Source organism: Plodia interpunctella, chromosome 12 (genome assembly GCF_027563975.2).
Source record: "Plodia interpunctella isolate USDA-ARS_2022_Savannah chromosome 12, ilPloInte3.2, whole genome shotgun sequence".
Lineage (NCBI taxonomy): Eukaryota > Metazoa > Arthropoda > Insecta > Lepidoptera > Pyralidae > Plodia > Plodia interpunctella.
In genome coordinates this window covers 9,892,235-9,911,993 of record NC_071305.1, presented here as the reverse complement: position 1 = coordinate 9,911,993, position 19,759 = coordinate 9,892,235, and the positions used below count along the sequence as shown (strand labels likewise).

The 19,759-nt window shown below is 35.2% G+C and overlaps 3 protein-coding genes and 1 long non-coding RNA gene across 8 annotated transcripts in view; 3 read left to right on the top strand and 1 right to left on the bottom strand.

Annotated features, from left to right (window-relative positions):
* PCB (Pyruvate carboxylase) overlaps positions 1-3,129 on the top strand; it is a 35,753-nt gene extending 32,624 nt beyond the window's left edge. For all 5 annotated transcript variants that reach the window (XM_053752804.1, XM_053752807.1, XM_053752805.1 and 2 more), the window contains 2 exons: positions 497-572; positions 1,149-3,129. In XM_053752804.1, the coding sequence (XP_053608779.1) occupies positions 497-572; positions 1,149-1,321 (249 nt within the window). In that variant the 3' untranslated portion in view covers positions 1,322-3,129. The remainder of the gene's footprint in view (positions 1-496; positions 573-1,148) is intronic.
* On the bottom strand, positions 1,785-12,166 carry LOC128674316 (uncharacterized protein). Its single transcript, XM_053752808.2, has 6 exons — positions 11,588-12,166; positions 10,108-10,415; positions 9,867-9,949; positions 8,331-9,650; positions 7,445-7,534; positions 1,785-6,842 (listed from the first exon to the last, which is right to left on the bottom strand). The coding sequence occupies exons 1-6, from the start codon at positions 11,697-11,699 to the stop codon at positions 6,677-6,679; spliced, it is 2,079 nt and encodes a 692-aa protein (XP_053608783.1). The 5' UTR covers positions 11,700-12,166; the 3' UTR covers positions 1,785-6,676.
* Positions 12,167-12,822: 656 nt separating this feature from the next.
* Positions 12,823-17,740, top strand: LOC128674325 (uncharacterized protein). Its single transcript, XM_053752819.1, has 3 exons — positions 12,823-12,969; positions 13,716-13,917; positions 15,314-17,740. Exons 2-3 carry the CDS (start codon positions 13,716-13,718, stop codon positions 16,177-16,179), a joined length of 1,068 nt encoding a protein of 355 aa, XP_053608794.1. The 5' UTR covers positions 12,823-12,969; the 3' UTR covers positions 16,180-17,740.
* Positions 17,741-18,638: 898 nt separating this feature from the next.
* LOC128674235 (uncharacterized) lies at positions 18,639-19,546 on the top strand. Its single transcript, XR_008405152.1, has 2 exons — positions 18,639-18,778; positions 19,142-19,546. It is a non-coding gene; the product is annotated as an uncharacterized LOC128674235 (long non-coding RNA).
* Positions 19,547-19,759: the final 213 nt, after the last annotated feature.

Sequence of the window (19,759 nt, the reverse complement as noted above, 5' to 3'; positions counted from 1 at the left end):
AGCACTCTTAATTTCTAATTTTAAAAAATCCGCTGTCTGAATGGGTTAAAAATGAAGGAATGGGATAAAATATCAACAAAAAAGAAAAAAAAAACATGAATCGAATACGATAATTAAATGTCAGTTTAAATCATAATTCGACTTACAATTTTTTGTTCTGATTAAATTATATTAGGATTGCTTTTAATTGCAACATTGTGACAATACAACAAGATGTCATCAAGAACAACTAAAATACTAATCAATTTTTATTCAGTATCTGATTTGACTAATTGGAAAAAAAATCCAATTAATTAATTTTCAGTCCAAAGTTTCATTAGAATTTTATTTTTATTATAAGCATGTGCGCGATATATGAAACATAAAGGATTGAAATTTGTTTGAAAACGAACCTTTCACAACACTAATTAGGATTTCAAAGAAAAAAAAAATTATAGATCTATTATCTTAATATAATAAAACAGGATAGACAGTCAATTTTATGATTGTTCAATAGGAAATGAAGATTCACCCGAAAGCAGTGAAAGGAGACAAAAACCAAGTCGGAGCTCCCATGCCCGGAACTGTACTCAGTAAGTTTGCTATACATTTTATAAATAGATAATTTTTATATCGAAAATGTGTCAGTACACACAAGATTTTATAATAATGATTTAATAATTACTTGTAAAAAATATTTACAAGTCATTATTAAGAGAATAGGGGAAAAGAAGGATGAGTCTGTACCGTTTAAGTTCAAATACGTCAATAAAGACCTATATTTTTTCTTATGCATTTTTATATTAGTATCTCTTGATCTCACAATGCATAAACAGTTGTTACCCGGACGCTAGCTGCTGGTTAGTAGGCGACGGATTAAAAATAAGCAAAAATAGTTTTGCACCATAGAAACTGTATTAAGAAAATTCCACTTTGCGAAAGTTTGTGTGGATCGATGTTTGTTACTCTTTCACGCAAAATCTACTCGACGGATTGTTATGAAATTTGGTACACGGATAGAATATAACCTGGAATAACATACAGGGTACTTTCTATGCCGAAATTCCAAGCGCGAAACCGCGGGGTTCAGCTAGTAAAAACATATTTATTACATTAGGAATAGACGCGAGTTTGCAATTACTTTGACTGTACAATGAAACCCCTTCCAGCGATAAAGGTAAAGGAGGGTGACAACGTGGAGAAGGGCCAGCCCATCGCGGTGCTGTCGGCCATGAAGATGGAGATGATAGTGCAGGCGCCGCGCGCCGGCGTCGTCAGCGCGGTGGCCATCACCAATGGACAGAAGCTGGAGGGCGATGACCTCATCTGCACCATCGAGTGAGACAGACTATACTTTACGACTTTGTGTAGACAGAGAAAATTATAGAACTTGTGTTCTTGTATCGCTTGGTCAAGAGAAACGTGTGTTAGACATAAATGGGACGACTTTTGTCCTTCATCGTATGTCCGCTTTTACAATGCCATCTTGCAGAGGTTATATCTCACTCGGCTAGTCTAGCTCATTGTTTATAATTTTCTTTGTCTTTGCTTTGTTGAGAGCGTAATTACAAAATATTTTTTTTTTTTTAATTATTGTAATATTCTCAATCTTGTTATAAAGAAAATTAATTATATTTTTATAAATATACTTAGATGTAAATAAGATTATATGTAGTAGGTGAATTTTATTATTGTAAAAAGAAAATTGTGTTTATGAAATATTAACACTTAAAATATAAAAACGTCTTTAATCAAATCATAATGTATTTAAAAGAATAATTAAAAAATTACATTTCTGAAATATGATGATGTGATACTTATTTAGATCTTGATTGAGTTATTAATTTAATAATATATTCGCATATGAAATTAACACATCATAAAGTAAAAAAAAAATGTTTTGTAATTGCGCCATGTGAAAAAACTGGACACTTTTTGAACACGTATCATTTCAATCTCCGCTCAGGTGAACGTCGCTCGATCTAGTCTTAGCGTAGGAGTAAATAATGTGATATTATGATCCTGATGAATGAATGTAGGTTGATTCGAGCGCGTTTTACGTTTTAGGGCGATAACGAACACATTTTATGGGCTGACATGTAATGTGCAGTGTTAAACCCGGGAGAAAAAGAAAGATGTTTGAAAATATTAACGATAAGAAGGAATATTATTATAAATCGTTTTCTGTCAACTATTATTACTAATGTTTGGCTTAATTCGGAATCTAAAACAGCCGTATAAACGGACAAATTCGACCAAAAAACATTGTCTGTTTCATAAACAACACCTTGAGTGAGGAAAATAGAAAATATCAATATGGTCGCTTATTAACGACAAAGAGAAAAGATCTGTGTTTATTAATTTACGTCCAATATTTTCCCAGTTTATTCGCAAAACGTCCGTAAACACATAATTTGTTATTTGTTTATTTAAACTTTTTTGAACAACTTTAGAAGTTAGCAATAGTTATTGTTAGTGTTATACGCCTTACGGCATTAAATCTACCCCGTATATCTTGATTCTTCACTCTGCCACGAACTTTACGATCAAACATAAAATAAGAATATAAATAAAAGACAACATTTAATCATATATTGGGTTTGGACTTAGCTAAGTTGGGATAATATTAGACATAACGTAAACCCAACAGCTTCCTTTAGCTTCTGGAACATGAATGTAAACGTAGCGTGCGCGTCGACCGCTCGTGTGTTATCGCCCTAAACAACCTATGACTGAATTTTCATTGCCTTTATCGAAATCGAGATTAAAACACTTCTATTTTATCTGACTTGTGTACATTTTTTTTATATGAGCTGTATTTATATAAAAAACTTTTTAATATAATCAATGAATTTATATCCTGTGATACTTCACTATGCAATAGTGTACAAAAGTGACTTAATTCCTCCATCACAGTACAAATTGTGAAACATAAAATGTAAAGGTTTAATTATTTATTAGATGTAACCTTAGTTTTAGTAGTTCCGTTGTTTGGAATTAAGTTGTGACATCACAAAAGACAACTTGTTATGTTGGCGGCTCGAGTCGCTCCTGAAAGTGTATGGTGCTTATTTGTTATCGAATAATCGTTGTTTTTATTTTCAACACGTTTATATTTTTTATTTAATAAAAGTTATTTATATGTTTGTATGTATGTTTTGTATTCTGTACATATATAGTCTCGTCCATCCAAATTTATTTTATTTTTACAGTATATTTTTCCGTGATTCCTGGTACGTGCAAATATTTGCACTTGTTATCACTGATATTTGTCTGCGGTTACGGATGTGTAGTGCTGATTTTCATGTGTGTTCATCGTACTCACAATAGAAGCTTAGGATAAGCACTATCTACTGTCCATTTACTTAGTAAGTCTCCCCACAAACAAAATTCTGCAAAATGAAATAAAATATATTAGAACTTTTTTAATAACAATTTATACACACTAGGTAACGGCTGAAAATCAGTGCTGGGCATTTTTGCTTAGTGTAACACTGAGCCGTTGCCTATTGTGATGCGCGCGCACATCTAGTACATAAGTTTTGCTTTATATGTATGTTCGTGTGTGTTTCACAATAAAGATTATTATATCCTATTTTAATGTTATTTGGACATTAACGAGACTTGAAATAAAATACAATATTTGTATTTCAAAGTATATTTTGCATCTGTTAATACAATATCCATCCCAATCGTAACATTGATTCATATATCTATAATTATCCACGTATATGTTAGTCTAAAGGTATACGACATCTGAAACGCTAAAACAAATATACAACTACGTAGTCTTGACATTTCGATATATCTATAACAACAGCCATATATGTCAATTGAAACCCTATAGTGATCATTTTGTGATTACTATCTCTTTTTTATAAAAAAAACTCGACCATTTGTCAATTTAATCATGTTCAATCATATCAAGCTGCCGTCCGTGGCTTCGCTCGCGGCATAAACTAGCTTATGTCACTCTTCGGCTATCTCCATACAAAAAATTGTCTCGCATCCAATGCTCCTTTTGTGAGGAACAAACAAAAACAATTTCAATATATAAATCCATCATTTGTAAATATTTTTTTTAATTGTGTGGAATAAAGTTTTTAAATAAATATGTATGGGTACTGAAGTGACATAAACAAAACATATTAAAACTAAATACATTTTAACAAGCGGTTCATTTTTTTATGAATAAGAGGTTAAATGAGAAGACCACTATGAACGCAATTAGAAGTAATGCCGTCTCTTTCTAAACATGTAGTGCTGAAAGTGACAACAGGATAAATTTGAGTCCCCTGTATTGCTATAAATGTGTATATCTGGGCAACAAGTCGAATGGTTTACACGCTAGGACAGTTTTAAAAACGGTCAGTGCATTTTCAAAATCAGAGGGCAAGTGCGGGTTTGCATTTCACCTCTCACTATCGAATTGATTCGAAGTAAGACAGAACCAATCACATTGCAGTGTGGTTGTCGTTGCGTACAATGGCATACTGGTTAGCTGCGTCTTACTGCGAGGCGGCTCGATGGTGAGATGCAAATTGCAAAGTCGCACTACGCACACTGAGTGACACGCTCGGCGGCGAAAAATATCCCATAAGGTGAAATCTAGTGATTACATATAGTGTGTGTGAATCAATAAACCTAATTAAATTAGACATTGAGATACAAATTCATACATAAAAAAGCGACAATATTCCTGATTAAAATACGTGAAACGTGTGACTGTTGTTTATTTCGAAAACAATGGCACATTCGTATTCTAAACAATGTAAATAAGTAATATGTTTTTATTTATTCATATTTAAAGGTATACTTACCTCCTTCCTCGCCTGAAAATAGGTGCGTATATACGAACGGCCAAAAAGGTGGAAGTCTGACTCCAACACGATAAAGGTCGTGAGGTGTAAACGCCTTTCTGCTATCTTCGACGTTCTGTTTCGAAGTGAATTCTGACCCGATACCGACATTCTTTTCTATATAATTGCGAAGTGGTACCTTTCTTCTGTAATGGGGGTACTTCCAGGGGTCACCAATATGGTTGTGATATATATATATATATATATATATATATATATATATATATATATATATATATATATATATATATATATATATATATATATATATACGCACTTATTTTCAGGCGAGGAAGGAGGTAAGTATGCCACAAAGGTTAAAAGGTGTCCCTATTGTAATATAATTCTGATTGAAAACTGTAATCAAAAAACTCCAAAATAGAAATAATTTTGTGTACATGGCATTTTTGGACAATATTATAACGAATATAAATATCACCTTAGCTTCTAACTTACAAAAATCCGGTAATTTCTCGAATATAAATTTTATTTAATATTTTTTCAATTATAAGAGTTAAGTTTTTATAGAATTTGCTTCAAATTTCGGTGGATTCGCTTCGAATTCAGATCATAAAAATCATCGCAACTAACAGACATGCTTTCACATAAATATCCCAAACACAAAAGTTAATTATTGAAGGAATGAAGTGATTAGTGATATGTAAACAAAACATCAGTCTACATTAAACATTACAACAATGACATTGTTTTAACAACTACAGGCCTTTTTTCTTTTCCGCCGCACGTAACTGATAGTGTTGCCGATCGATAGTTTAAGTAAAAGTATCGATAGTATCGGGCCATGATGACGATAAACTCAAACCATCGACACTATGGATAGTATTGCTCTACAATATTACATGTGTATTGCAAATGAAATATATAGATACTATGGCCTTTTTTGATTAAAACTTTCGATAGTCTGCAACACCACTGTCGACTTCAACAATATGGCGAAGATTTAAGTACTCAATTACACCCAGCCTTAGGCCACTTTCAATGCATTTTACATTTTAGTCTGTATATACAAATTCCAAATGAGATCAACCTATAATAATGTCATGAATATCTAGTATATGATTAAAAGTAATCAATAAAACATATTTGCGGAATAAAATCTTAATATAATTATAAATTGACTTCCAAATTGGGTTCACACCCTTAAGAAATATGGAACATCGACTATTTCTAATATACAATGGATCGAGTACCACAATATTTTTATAAAATACTGATTATTTGTAATCGATAAGTCTTTAGAAACTTTTATAATGCATCCCTATTATTTTACCCTCCACGACTGAGAGTTGATTTTAACGTGTCTGTGTATATATGTATGTCTGCTTAGCTATGTAGCAGAAACAGACAAACAAACAGATGAGCCGATTTTCATTTTTTTTTGTTGCCTTCATCTTGACGTTCTTCATCGTGTTAATAACTTCCAATATTTCCAGTTGCAACAACAACGACAACGTCGGTTCACGATTTTGTTAAAATTCGTGATACCGGAACGGTAGCACGATAAATTATAACACAATTGGGGCCCCTGAATTTGTGTCCCAATGGCAGTTGTACTGGCAACTGAGATTATTTTGTTACTCTTCTTACTCTTCAATAATTCAATCCATATAAACTGTGGTGTTTTTTATACATAAGTTATCTTGTCTACACCCGCAGTCCATGATCAATACAATCCGTACTTGAGGAAAATGGATAAGCTGATTTTTTTCGAAAATTTGTGACTTAGACTGGGCATGTAGACAAAAAATATATTAATTTACAAAAAAAGTCACCTGTACCCAAGTTGGGTTCAATAAGACTGAAAATGATGATGCTCTTCAATCCAAATCGCCCGGGTTAAGCAAGGACTTGTCGACGAGGGTGTGGGAGAAGGTCTCCACCAAATCGCTGGTCAAGTCTGTGGCGCCGGGCTTGAGGTCGCAGATGAGGTCGGGAGCGTCGTCTAACTCGTTGCTGGACGACGTCGAGTTCTGGTCGCTCACACTGGAGTAATAATTATAATTTCTTTATTTCGAACATAATCCATAGTGAATGAAAGTAATAAAATTAGGTTTGCATATTTTTTTGCTTTTAAATAAAGGTTCCGACACCTGAATTGTCAACATGTAATAATTACCTGATAATCATTTTTATACTATATACTATAATAAATAAATATAATAAATATATTAGGACAAATCACACAGATTGATGACCGGGATATATATATAGGATCTCTCGGTTCAGAGGCAAGCACTTTACCACTGCGCCATCGAGGTTTTCAAATGTGTATATACTGTATATACTTAGAATTTCATTTATTTTAACTTGATTGATAATTTTATTAATAGAATTTCAATTCTTTGAATTAAATTTTATTTAAATTTCATTGAATCGGCAATTCTGTTAAGCACCATCTTAGTATATTTACTAACATGGTGCTTATTAATACATATTTTAATACATACAAAAGATAAGTTATATTTTGCTAGAACAATAGTTCTAGCAAAATATAACATATCTTTCGTATGTATTAAAATGTTGTCGACCACATCTAGTAGTGGATATCAATGGGATAACCCATGAGAAAAGCAATTGATAATCACCTGAGGCTGTCCTGGTCGTAGCACCTCCGCTTGTGATCGGAGGGCAGCTGGCTATGGCAGTGCTCCACTCTGATGGCCTGCATTGTGTTGCTGCAATACACAAATACTGAAATTTATCTCGTTAATAATGCCGTATTCCTTTGCGCTAGAATATAGGGAACATAATATAGTGATTGATTTGAAAAAACTAAGAGCAAGAGCACTGTTCCGGATAGACAGGGGCGTGGTTCCAATTCCCGTTCGATTCCAGATTTGTTAATATCATTATACTGTGAGTAGATCAGATGTGCATGCTGTGTTCGTTCTAAGAAGGCTGACCATATTATTGGAAGTTTGATGGACTAATTCCTTTTTACGGCAGAAAGCTGAAAAACGCGGCATGACATCTCATTCATTGTCGTGGTCGACTTGATCTAGCTAGGAATGTGAGTCCATACAGTTTTAGCGGAGGGGTAAGCCTAGCTATGGCCTCTCCGTTCTCTCGCTCTTCGAGTCCGTACTTAAATGGTTCACGAACAAAACGAATTGTGTATCTAAATAAAGAAATATCAAAGTTTCTCTAACATGTCATGTTTGAATCAGGTTGTGACTTGAATTAAAATCTGACACCAGTATGTTAAAATACATTACGACCTCGGTGGCGCAGCGGTAAAGTTCTTGCCACTGAACCGAGAGGTCCCGGGTTCGATCCCCGGTCGGGTCATGATGGAAAGTGATCTTTTTCTGATTGGCCCGGGTCTTGGATGTTTATCTATACATGTATTTGTTATAAAATATAGTATCGTTGAGTTAGTATCCCATAACACAAGTCTCGAACTTACTTTGGGGCTAGCTCAATCTGTGTGATTTGTCCTAATATATTTATTATTATTTATTTATTTATTACCTAGTTTTTCTTAAAATGGGCCTCCCCATCTCGACTTGCAACTCCAAGGAATAGAGCTTCGCCAGCGACTCCAGCTTTTCTCTCTCTTCCGGGTCGTGGAAGCTCGGCAACTTCAGCTCGGTCTGGCAAGAGTCCTGCAGGAACTTGGATAACTGCTCATTCGCTGCGCTCAGGATCAGAAACCCTGGGCGTTCCTCCCGCACCCTCCTACACCCCGCCCTGATCTCCCTCACTTCGGTCACAGCATTCATTGAATGCTCACTATAATAATGATCACTTTGAGGCGACTTCTCACTCACATTCAAATCACTTGACGACGTTTTCTGCAACGAAAAGTTACTCCGCGGCGTCTGACTGAAGATCTCACTGCCCTGCTCTTTCTGAAACGCCTGAAACGAATGAAAAAACGTCTCATTCGCGTTTTGACCTAAAACTCCAGCGTTTTTTATATCACTAAAGCTGGAGAACGAGGAATGCGGCTGAAGAATATTCTCTTTCGACAGCACTTCGTCTTCTAAATCCACGACGGTTTTGGAATCCGACATCATGGCGTCGTCTTCATTCCCGGAATCCACTTTCGCTCGCTTCTTCTTGAATTTGTTTTTACAACTCGCCCACCCGCTTTTGATGAGCAACTTCTCCTTTTTCAACCGTTTCGGCGGCGGCATGGTGCTGACAGTGTTATTGTTCACAGATTTAGATGATTTGAATGTTAAACTTTTATTAAAAACCTTCAGCTCCTCGATACCGGGCCAGTCTGTTAGTTCGTCGTCCCCTTCTCTGTCACTATCATTGGTGACCACTCCGTCAGAGTCGCTGCTGCTCAGTGAGCTGGACTCGTTCCCAGCGCAATCCATTCCACTGTTCGAATCATCAAACTGCAATGGGTTTCTCAAACTATTCGGTGGGTGTGACTTATTGAACATTTTGAATTTCCGATGATATTTCCCTGTGCTAGTCGTTGGACTAAAAAATGGCGGTAGATCCGTTGTGATCTTATATCCTGTTAATTTCGACAAAGTAGGTGTGCCGTTCTTGGAACTTTTGTACACGAAATTGAAGCTGGAACTGCCTGGCAAAGACGGGGTGTTGGTGAAAGTCGACGGAGTGCCTTCGTTGTTTTGGGACTTTAGCACGATTTTCCCGGGCTGTAGCACTGACTCTTTCCTCTTCTTCTCCGTGTCGTACTTCTTGCATTTGAAGTCGTTTTTGAAGAAGGCAGATTTTGAAGAACACCCCCCACTAAATGATCTTTCCCTCATCTCACAACCGTCACCCTTGTCCCGGTGGGACCATTTTCTCTTCCCGCAGAAAACGTTCCTGCAAAATTATGCTGAAATTATTTTTAACAACATGTATGCTGAAGCTGTGGTTAAAAAATGCGTAAACATGAGTAGTTACATAATACTCTATTATCAATAGGTTTCAGTGGGCGCTCCCGGCTCACTAACGTCACCGTGACATACCAATGCATTAATTCAGTAATAATTTAAATATTTTTTTATATAAAAGTGTTGAATGCATAAAATTCCTTACCTTTCAGGTTTATGTTTGGTGAGATGCGTCGGTGCAGACACAGCCTGGGGTTGCAGCACGATCGCCCCTGGCAATGCAGTGCCCTGAGAAAAAAACAATTTACAATTTAGACCAAAAATTTTACTTAAAATCATGAACAACAAGGGCGTTTTCATATAACTCCATACATGGGATTAAAATATTTATTATGGTCCTATCCCTACATTCGCAGTTCCGCTGTGTATAGAGAGAAATAAATTACCTCTGCAGTAATACTCAAAATCTCTATTGGAGGTGAAGTCTTCTCATCCGTATACTCCACTGGAATCTGCATCTTCTTATACTTCCGTTTCCTCCTAGCGTTCGCCGGTCTTGTTGGTGAGAAGTTTTCGTTGAAAGAATCTGATTCAAAGTTCCCGATCTGGCAGTAGTGGCGAGTCTTCAGGCCGGAGGACTTGTGGATATTGAGCTGGGGGTCATCAGAGTCCGAGAGGGGTTGGGTGATGAGGGGTGCTTGCGGGGGGCTGCTCGAGCTGCCATCTTCTACCAGGCTCACTGCGACGGCGGCCGCTGTGGATGATCAACAGTAGCTATGACGTGAAAATCTTTTGACGCCATATTAACTCAATCATTCAAGTACATATTACTATAACTAATTCCTACTTCTTTATGACTCTTCATACAATACTATAAATTTATTTTACAAGATATAGGGTAGCTTCAGTTACCCATAAGGTCTAGTCTATCTCAGTGCCAAATTTCATCAATATCAGCCTTGATGTTTTTAAGTTCATTTGTAATAAACAAAAATATAATTCTTCAAAGTGTAGAATATTAGTAAATATATATATATTTACTAATATTCTACACTTGAAAGAATTATATTTTTGATAGATAGATGTGATGTGCTACTTATATAAAAAATAATATTAACTTCTTGAAGTAGTGGTATCAATTATTTACAAACTGGAAACAACAATACCTAACCAACCATAAATGGATAAAAAATGAGCAATCAAATAAAAGACTAAAGTCAAACAATGGCCACCCTCTACCATACAACATTGATAATAATACAAAGATACTTCTGTTTATACAAACAATTCTCATATCTTACATAATGTATTATAAAACATATGTAAGGGACATATTATAGAAAAGAAGTCCACTCTGTCTGTATGAATGAGATAAACTACTGGATGGATGTTTGTAGAGATTTCACAAATAGGTGTGTTATTCCGGAGGAAGGTTTTTATTTATTTTGTATTTACCTGAGCCAAGGCCACTACTTTATCATAAAATGTAATAAAAATGAAAACAACACACAACATGCCTACAACTGCAGATGTTATTGTTTTTGCGAATACAAATTACAAATATTAGCTTGTACTGAGAATGACGCCTAAGATTTCCAGACTGAGTTTGCAGACAAACATGCTGAACACTATTTCATGGAAGTGAAATCATATAATTTAAATATATATGTAAGCACATTATGTACATATATGTGTGAAGTTTTTTAACATTTGCATCCAATGATATTTATAGCTGTAAACCTCATTTTATACAAGCCAACTAGAACTCATAACCGATACAAATTGGTAATGAAGATAGGTAATTATCATATTCAAATCCCTGGCTATCTAACCATATCTCCCCCATTAGCAGTGGCTAATAAAACATTCAAATAAACAGATGACTATGACATTTTAAATTCAAGGTTATTAGAATAAAGTACTTACGCAAGTTTCCAGCGGACCTGGTGCGCCTTCGGAGCCCCAGCCGCCGCCTCTCCTGCCGGCCGCAGTTACTCTCTTCTAACGCCAGATTTAAGTCATGATACAGCCTTTCCATCGTCCCTACGAGGCACTCAAAGCGCGATCTGAATGGGCCATTATAACAATCTAGAACATACGACGTACGACCATTCAAGCCGGCTAAGCTATTTCCACTCGACTAAACGTGACCTACTTATTATAATGTAAACGAAGGAAGTACGTATCAAGTTCTTTTATCACCGGAAAAACTCACACGTTACTACAAACATCTGTTTTCACCAAAATTAAATGTTTAGAAACGTTAACAAAAGACCACTTTTTCACAAGGTCTAATGACGCCTGCGTAGAGTCTTATATCCGAAATTGATCTGTTTAACTTTTGAACTAATCCGATATACGAAATAATATATTATTACACCTTAATTACTTCAAAACCATCCAAAAATCATTACTTTACACATAGAATACTCCCAAAAACATTGACAAAATTTTTGACTAGTACATTTTCATTGATAATTTGACAGCACAGAAAGAGAAAGGGGAACGTCATTCAATCCAATCTTATTGAATGAAATCGTACCTACACACACAGAAACACATATGTAATATATGTCTATGTTTTATAATAAATTCTATTTTCTCGGACACTTCCTTGGAAACTTTCCGAAAGTTACAGAGAATTCTCGGAAACGTTCTTTCATGCTAAAGTTAAATTTAAATACATAATAAATAGGTCTGAATCCAAGTCCAGGTTCAGAATCAGATACAGGTTCAGGTCATGATCCAAGTTTAAATTTAATACAGATCTAACCCAGTCATCGATTGACTACTTGATTTGACATTTCATGATTGACTCATTAAATATCATCTTACAATAAAACAGCCGTGGATGAACAGAGGTCTGTCTGATGACGTACACATAAAAATCAGATGTATTATCTGATTAATTTTTAATTAATGATTAAATGTTTGTAGAAAATTCTTACGATGAGTGAGCCCACACGTACGTATATCGTATTGGCGAATATGCGAAGCATTTCGTGTTAGAACTAAAGTATTGTATCTCTTTTTCTATGAAAACGAAAGGGCGTAACAGTTCGTAGTGTGCATCGGAAAATTAATTAGTTTTGTCGTAAAATTTCCGGTGTTAGGTTCGTATGTAATTTTATAGTTAGCTTTGGTAGAAAAGATAGTTTGTGAAAAACTGGCAACATCTTAGTGGCAGTTGACTTCAACTTCAGTTCTTAAGTTTGCATCTGTCAATTTTTGCGCCAATTTAGTTTTGTTATTCTTCTATTACGTGTGCTTTTTATACATTTGGCCAGGTATTTTACTCAGAAACTCAGGTAACATCATTTCTTATGTTTTTTAATAATCCATGAAATTGTATAAGCAGTTAAAACAGCTATTGAAACATCTGCTGACTATTGTTTAGAATGAGGAACAATTTCTGTACAATGTCTGTACATAGGAGTTATTATTGATAAATAATTATCGGGATCTTTATGGGAATAATAGAAGCCAAAACAAGTTTTTAAAATTTTTATCTGCCTTTCTGCCTGTCGTCTGTTTGTTTGTTCACACATCACACAAAATCTACGGGATGGAAATGGATACGGTTTTCACGGTTGTATAAACTTAAAATCTGGTTTACATTACTTAGAACCTGCGATATTGACGATAATAAGTTATGGGGGACGATATTAATGCTGGATGCATTAATTCAGCGCTGGCAACGCCACAAAAGCTAGTATATAAAATATATATTACATTGCAAGTTAAATAAAATATTATTAAAGATCATTTTTCTTGGCCTAACATTGATTGTACATCAGAGGTCCTCTGATGTACAATCAAGCCACACTGATGATCATCCATATTAATATTATAAATGTGAAAGTCTGTTTTATCTGTTCCACTTTCATGACTAAACCACAAAAAAGACTACCAAAGAAGACTTAATTTGCTATCATATAAAAATATTGGTACTAACAATTAGTAATCTGGCAAACACATTTTCAAAAAAATTAAAAAGTAATTGTTATACACTGACAAAGTCGCGGGTAAACAACTAGTATACATATATGTTAAGATGGAAGGCATGGTGACCCCGGAGGGCGGGCGGCGCACGCGCGCGGCGCTGGCGGAGATCCCGGCGCGGCTGGGCCGCCTGCGCGTGACTCCGCTGCAGCCGCTGCAGGCGCTCACCAACGCCCGCGACCACTCGCCGCCGCTGCCCGCCGGCTACCTCAGCCCCGCGCCCTCGCCGGACGAGATGCTCATACAACAGAGAGGTAATGCTCTTCACCAGGTGAGACGCTGACAAAACTCTTTCTCACTCTTGTCCGCACGGCTTACGGGGTCAGCATAAAAAATAACCTTAACGTTTTAATGATTTATCAGATCTAAATATGACAGGAAACAACTTTCATCAAGATGCTGCTTTTGCCAGCGGAAATCTAACGTAGTGTAGATAAATCTCTTTCCCTAACAATTGATTGAAAAGTTCATATCTTTAAAGGAAATAAATACTAATCTGATTCACTAGTAGTCATTATTATCATATTAATTGTAGTGCCTTAGGATGAAATCGAACGTCATATTTTTAGGGAATTAAATCAAATTTAAAATATTTAATACCAGCTTTTGCCCGCGGCTTCGCCCGCGTGAATTTTATAGAAAAATGACAGTAATTTTTATCGCGTACTCTGTAAGACTGGTAAACATATATGATTCAAATTCACATTTTTTCTAATCTTTAGTTCAATTTTCTGTTTCCCGCTGCGTGTCTCGTCTCGCAAACTTGTCCAATCCCGCTTCCTGCTATGTAATGTAAGTTTTGCAAAAAACATGATGGCACAATATGTAAGATATGGTATGGGATAGATATCCCGTACCATTTCCTACATATTGTGCATTATGTCCCGTCCTGCTTCCCACTACGTGTCTCCTTCCCATTTCCCGCTCCTACTCACACTCTCGCTTTCTGCAACGCGTTCCGTCCGATTTTCCATGATGTTTTACGTCCCGGTTTTTTATTAACCATAAACGTAAATTAAACATTTTTGGTATTTACTATTACTGTTATTTGTTTAGTAATAGTAGTAGAAAACAATAATAATAGTGTGCCAGTTTTCAGCTTTTTATCTTGAAATTTGTATTGAGTCCCATACAATCTTTCACCCGCCTTATTTTTAAATAAAACTTGTTGAGGGTTAATTTTCAGAAAAATCAGAAACACGTATGTTGTAAATAACCAAAATCCAAATGTTCAACGGTGTAGAACTTTCATATTTACAGTTTTTCACCCCTTTCACCTCCTTCGGAGTAGAATTTCCAAAAATCCTCTCTTATAGCTCACCTACATGCCAAATTTCAGCTTCCCGCCCACCAGTTGAGTAGAATTTCGAGTGATGCGCGTTCAGACAGACAGACAGACAAAAATTTCCAAAACTATATTTTCGTCATCTATATCAGTAACTAAGTATATATGAAGAATTAAAAAAAATAATCCATTGTACAAATTTGGCCTTTCTTCAATTTTATTATATGTATTGGTGATGATAAATGTATAATTTATGACGTGAAAAGACCCACGTCTTTTGAATATGAAACACACAGATGTTTTTTACAAATTAATTTAATTAATAAATGACCTCACAAATCTTTATATAGGTATTTTCCTTTCAGGTCGCAAACGTCTTCCGGTAACATGGTCTCCAGACATCGAAATGAAACGGAATTCCTCATTCCACTCCACCGTCCGAACACCGCCCAAAAACCCCGGCCGACTCTCGCCGCCCAAGCTCGGCGTCACGCTCCGCTCGACGCCACGCAAACGCCTGCTGCTAGGCGACGTCGAACGGGTGCCCCTCACCCCTGAAAAGATAGACTTCAGCGACATAAGCACCCCGAAAAAATTCAAAATCACGAGCCCCATCAAAAGCACACCACCGGTGAAACGATCGAGGACCGAAAAAACGTTAGATTACAAAGGACCGATAGATGTCGCTCTCAAAGGCTTAAGCCCGACACAATTGATCAACATGATTAAAACAATAACCTACAAACATCCCGGCATCGAGGATGAGATCCGCAAAGAAATGCCTCTGCCAGATCTGAGCCCTCTAGAGGAACGGCTAAATTACTTGAAGTCTAACATTTTTAAAGGTCTGCCGACTTCAAGGTTGACTTCTAAGACGGATTCACCGGCGTATTCGCGCGTGTCGACACATTTGGCGGCGTTTAAGAAGTGCTTAGTCGAGCAGGGGAAGGTGCTAGTGGAGTCCCAACACTGGGAGTCGGTCGTCCAGTATGTGTTCCTCGCCTGGAGCTACGTGAGGGCCACCCCAGTGTGGGACCACCAGGCGCACAATGCACATAGGAAACAGTGTTTCCGATCCTTGCTCAACTTTTGTCTGACTGCGCTGAAAAAGGGGTGTTTTGATAAAGATTTGCTGGTCGATGTCCAGGATAAGCTCCATGGATTTGTGTCTGATTCTGAGGAAGTCCATACCTGTCTGAAGCATGTCCAAGGAATGCTTCAAGAATATTAGTTCTTTTTTTTTTTTAGAAAATGTGTGTCTTATGTTATTTTTTCTAGCTTTATTCTTATCGGATTTTTAGTTATTTTTTTTTTTCTTATTAATTCATTTTATATGTATGTACTTTAATATGCAAAGGCCAAATAGACTGAATTTTTAAAATTTTACTTTGAAACTGTACACCGTTTCTAAGTAAAAATAAGTTTGTCTTACAAATTCAATATCAAATATCAATATTTCTCAACTATTTTCGGTATTTTTAATCTTGGCTAAATATCCAGTACATGTAATTTTGTCAATAATTTTGAATTGAAATAATAATACATATTGAAACGAATCAAACAAATAATTGTGTGTTTTTAGAATTATTTATAATATTTCTGTTTTAATGCATTTTAATTTTTATATTTGTAAGTTTGATTCCTTTCGTAGCTGTGACCATACCAAACTATTTTATTTAGAGGTAGTGAAGAAGATTGCGCATTTCCTTAAGGCGCTTTGCACTCCAGCGCCACCTTCACATTTTTATCAATTTCTTTTTCTTACTGATTTTTTTATTATTATGCCACACTAGATGAAGAATTTTATTAAAAGTATTATAGTTTTCCATTGCATAATGACTACAGTTACTAAATCCAAAACGGTGGCCACCAAAATCCATTTGGTCAACTGTGACCACATTGCGTTAGAAAACGAAAAGCGTGAAAGAGTAACGAACATACACACATACATCCTCACAATCTTGCATTTATAATACTAGCTGCGCCCCGGAGTTTCGCTCCCGTGGGAATTTCGGGGTAAAACCCTACCCTATGTGTTATTCCACGTTATATTCTAACCGTGTACAAAGTTTCATAACAATCGGTCCAGTAGATTTTGCGTGAAAGAGTAACAAACATAAACATACATTCTCACAAACTTTCACATGTATAGAATTAGTAGGATTTCGCTTTGTAATAAAATTCTTTAATTAAAATATTTTTTGCTTTTCGCTAAGTTGATAAAAATGTGATAGTGGAGGTAGTGTGCGGCAAAGCGCCTTAAAGTGAATTTATATGCACTGTTTAATATAACACGTTTTATTGTTAAGTGAACTTGTTTAATTGGAGATAAGAGGCTGGATGATGTCACCATTCACTAATGTTCGTGGAAAACTAATTGTTGCGTTTTTTATGACGTCTTCTGCAATAACAGGAGTTCTGTTTAGGCGTAATTTTTACGTTTTTTTTAGCATTTAATGAGGATAAAAGTTTGTGTAGCTGTTATTTGTAAGAAGTCAAGCTACTTGAAGTAATTATTTACATTATGAAATATAATTTTTTGTTTTTATTGAATACAGAAGGTGAAGATTCTAAAGTTTAAATTGATGAAATACCAAATAATAAAAAAAGACTTCGTAAATAATTTGATCATAAGAAATTAATAGAAAGCAGTGAAATTTGTGCCTTATGTGATAGTGAATAAAGTCCGTTGTTATATGACGAAATATCATTGATATTGTTCAATCCACTTTACAGTTAGTTAATTTAGGATTTAAGCGTTTTTTGGCTTAATAAATTGTATTTTAAAATAATATTGTTTTTTTATTAGGCTAAGATTTTAAACAAATGTTTAAAATACTCCTTAGTCTTTAACCTACTACATAAATCTGATTATAAATAAATAAATATATTAGGACAAATCACACAGATTGAGCTAGCCCCAAAGTAAGTTCTATACTTGTGTTATGGGATACTAACTCAACGATACTATATTTTATAACAAATACATATAAAGATAAACATCCAAGACCCGGGCCAATCAGAAAAAGATCATTTTCCATCATGACCCGACCGGGCATCGAACCCGGGACCTCTCGGTTCAGAGGCAAGCACTTTACCACTGCGCCACCGAGGTCGTCATTATGATTGCCAGTTAGCCGTATCCAACATCTGTGAAACACATTTTTTAACGCTATCTGTTGAATATATTCCATATACTATCAGATGCTTTATTATCAGCAAGATGTGAAATTGGCCTAGGTTCAGTCTGTTTCTTGATATGATAAAGTTTGTCAAAAACAATAATATTTACCAATATATTGGTAAATATTATTGTTTTTGACAAAATTAAATCTTTTATTATAATATTTCCAAAATGAAATATGAAAAAAAATGTATATACATTTTAGGTGGAAATTAACTAATTTATACTAATTGATAGGTACATGGATAATAAGATTACTAAATCTTAACATACGTTCATTATCAAAAATATTATCCATGTACTATCAATTAGTATAAATTAGTTAAAATCATAATTTTTTTATGACGCAGTAATTAATTAATGTGATAATTGTTCTCATTGTAACGATACGTTATCAATTTACAACCCTTTAGTTAATGAATCATTTACTAATAACCGAAAAAATATTTTTCAAATGAAATCAGTATAAAAACCTCTTCGTCTGCGAAAAATATCATTCCAGCCATTTGTTTTGCTGCGATAACATCAGTAAACAATAGTTTAATATCTAGACGGTGTTATAAGATATTCAAATTTAATAAAATAAATATGAACCAACAATTTGTACAAGATTCAGAAATGTGTGGGTTTAATGTGATTTGTAAGGGTAAGTTTTTTTTTTAAATATTTCTACCTATTTTCATGTGTAACTACAAATACTCGCATTTGGTTTCGCCCTAGAATAGGACCCGAACATATCCTCCCGTGGATGTCTAAGGGATATATAGCCTTGGCAGTTGATATGCTACAATAGCATCCTCGAAGAGGGTGGATGTCCGACACGCGGCCGGTTGTAAAATCATAGCCGTATTTATATGTTAAGCTGATTCCAGTATACGGATAGTACGTTTAAAAACGTTTTCGATTAGCGTATGTAGTTTACAAAATGTCATCAGGCAGTAATTTTATAAGCCTAATTTAACCTAACCTGGTTTTCAGATATTGATTGTTTTTTTTTTTTTTATTTCAGTGAACCAATCAGAAATGACTATGAAGAGGATAATCACATCTACGCCAATAGAAATCCGATCTCCAGAACCTGAAGCCCCCTTCCTGGGGTCGACACCGAGAAGAAACAAGAATAGGAAACAAAGAATTATTTATATGAACGCAAAACGGATAGACTTTGACCAGAGCGAACATTTTGATTGAAATTGGAAGCTAGAACCAATCAAAGATTAATATCTGATAATTTGTCCAATATCGTGTATCAGTCTAGGTCCTTCTAGGCAGTCCACATTTATCAACTTGCACCCCTTGAAAGCAAAGACAAAAACAAAACAAGAGCTTAAATAAAATTGTTTTATTGTTTTTACCAATACTTTCTTAATAAATAATTTATTATATTTATGAAATAAATTTATTTTTAAGTTTTCATTTGTTTTGAATTATACCTGTCTCTCTCTCTTTTATGTTCGCGTGTTCACGGTTTCATTTGCGGTTACCCCGGTACCCCATGTTCAGCGTAAGCAAATAAATCTTTCTATACATATATGTATATACTAGCTATTGCCAGCGGCTTCGCCCGCGTGAATTTCAAAGCACATCGTAAATCATTTCAAGTCACTAACTTCAACGGTGTAGAACT

Excerpts from the sequence above, each read along its gene's own strand:
- LOC128674316 (XM_053752808.2), bottom strand. The coding sequence starts at position 11,699 with ATGGAAAGGCTGTATCATGACTTAAATCTGGCGTTAGAAGAGAGTAAC. Across the intron at positions 9,950-10,107 it reads TTTTGAGTATTACTGCAGAG|GGCACTGCATTGCCAGGGGC; the intron begins GTAATTTATTTC and ends TTTTTTTCTCAG. Across the intron at positions 9,651-9,866 it reads ACCAAACATAAACCTGAAAG|GAACGTTTTCTGCGGGAAGA; the intron begins GTAAGGAATTTT and ends ATAATTTTGCAG.
- LOC128674325 (XM_053752819.1), top strand. The coding sequence starts at position 13,716 with ATGGAAGGCATGGTGACCCCGGAGGGCGGGCGGCGCACGCGCGCGGCG. Across the intron at positions 13,918-15,313 it reads GATGCTCATACAACAGAGAG|GTCGCAAACGTCTTCCGGTA; the intron begins GTAATGCTCTTC and ends TTTTCCTTTCAG.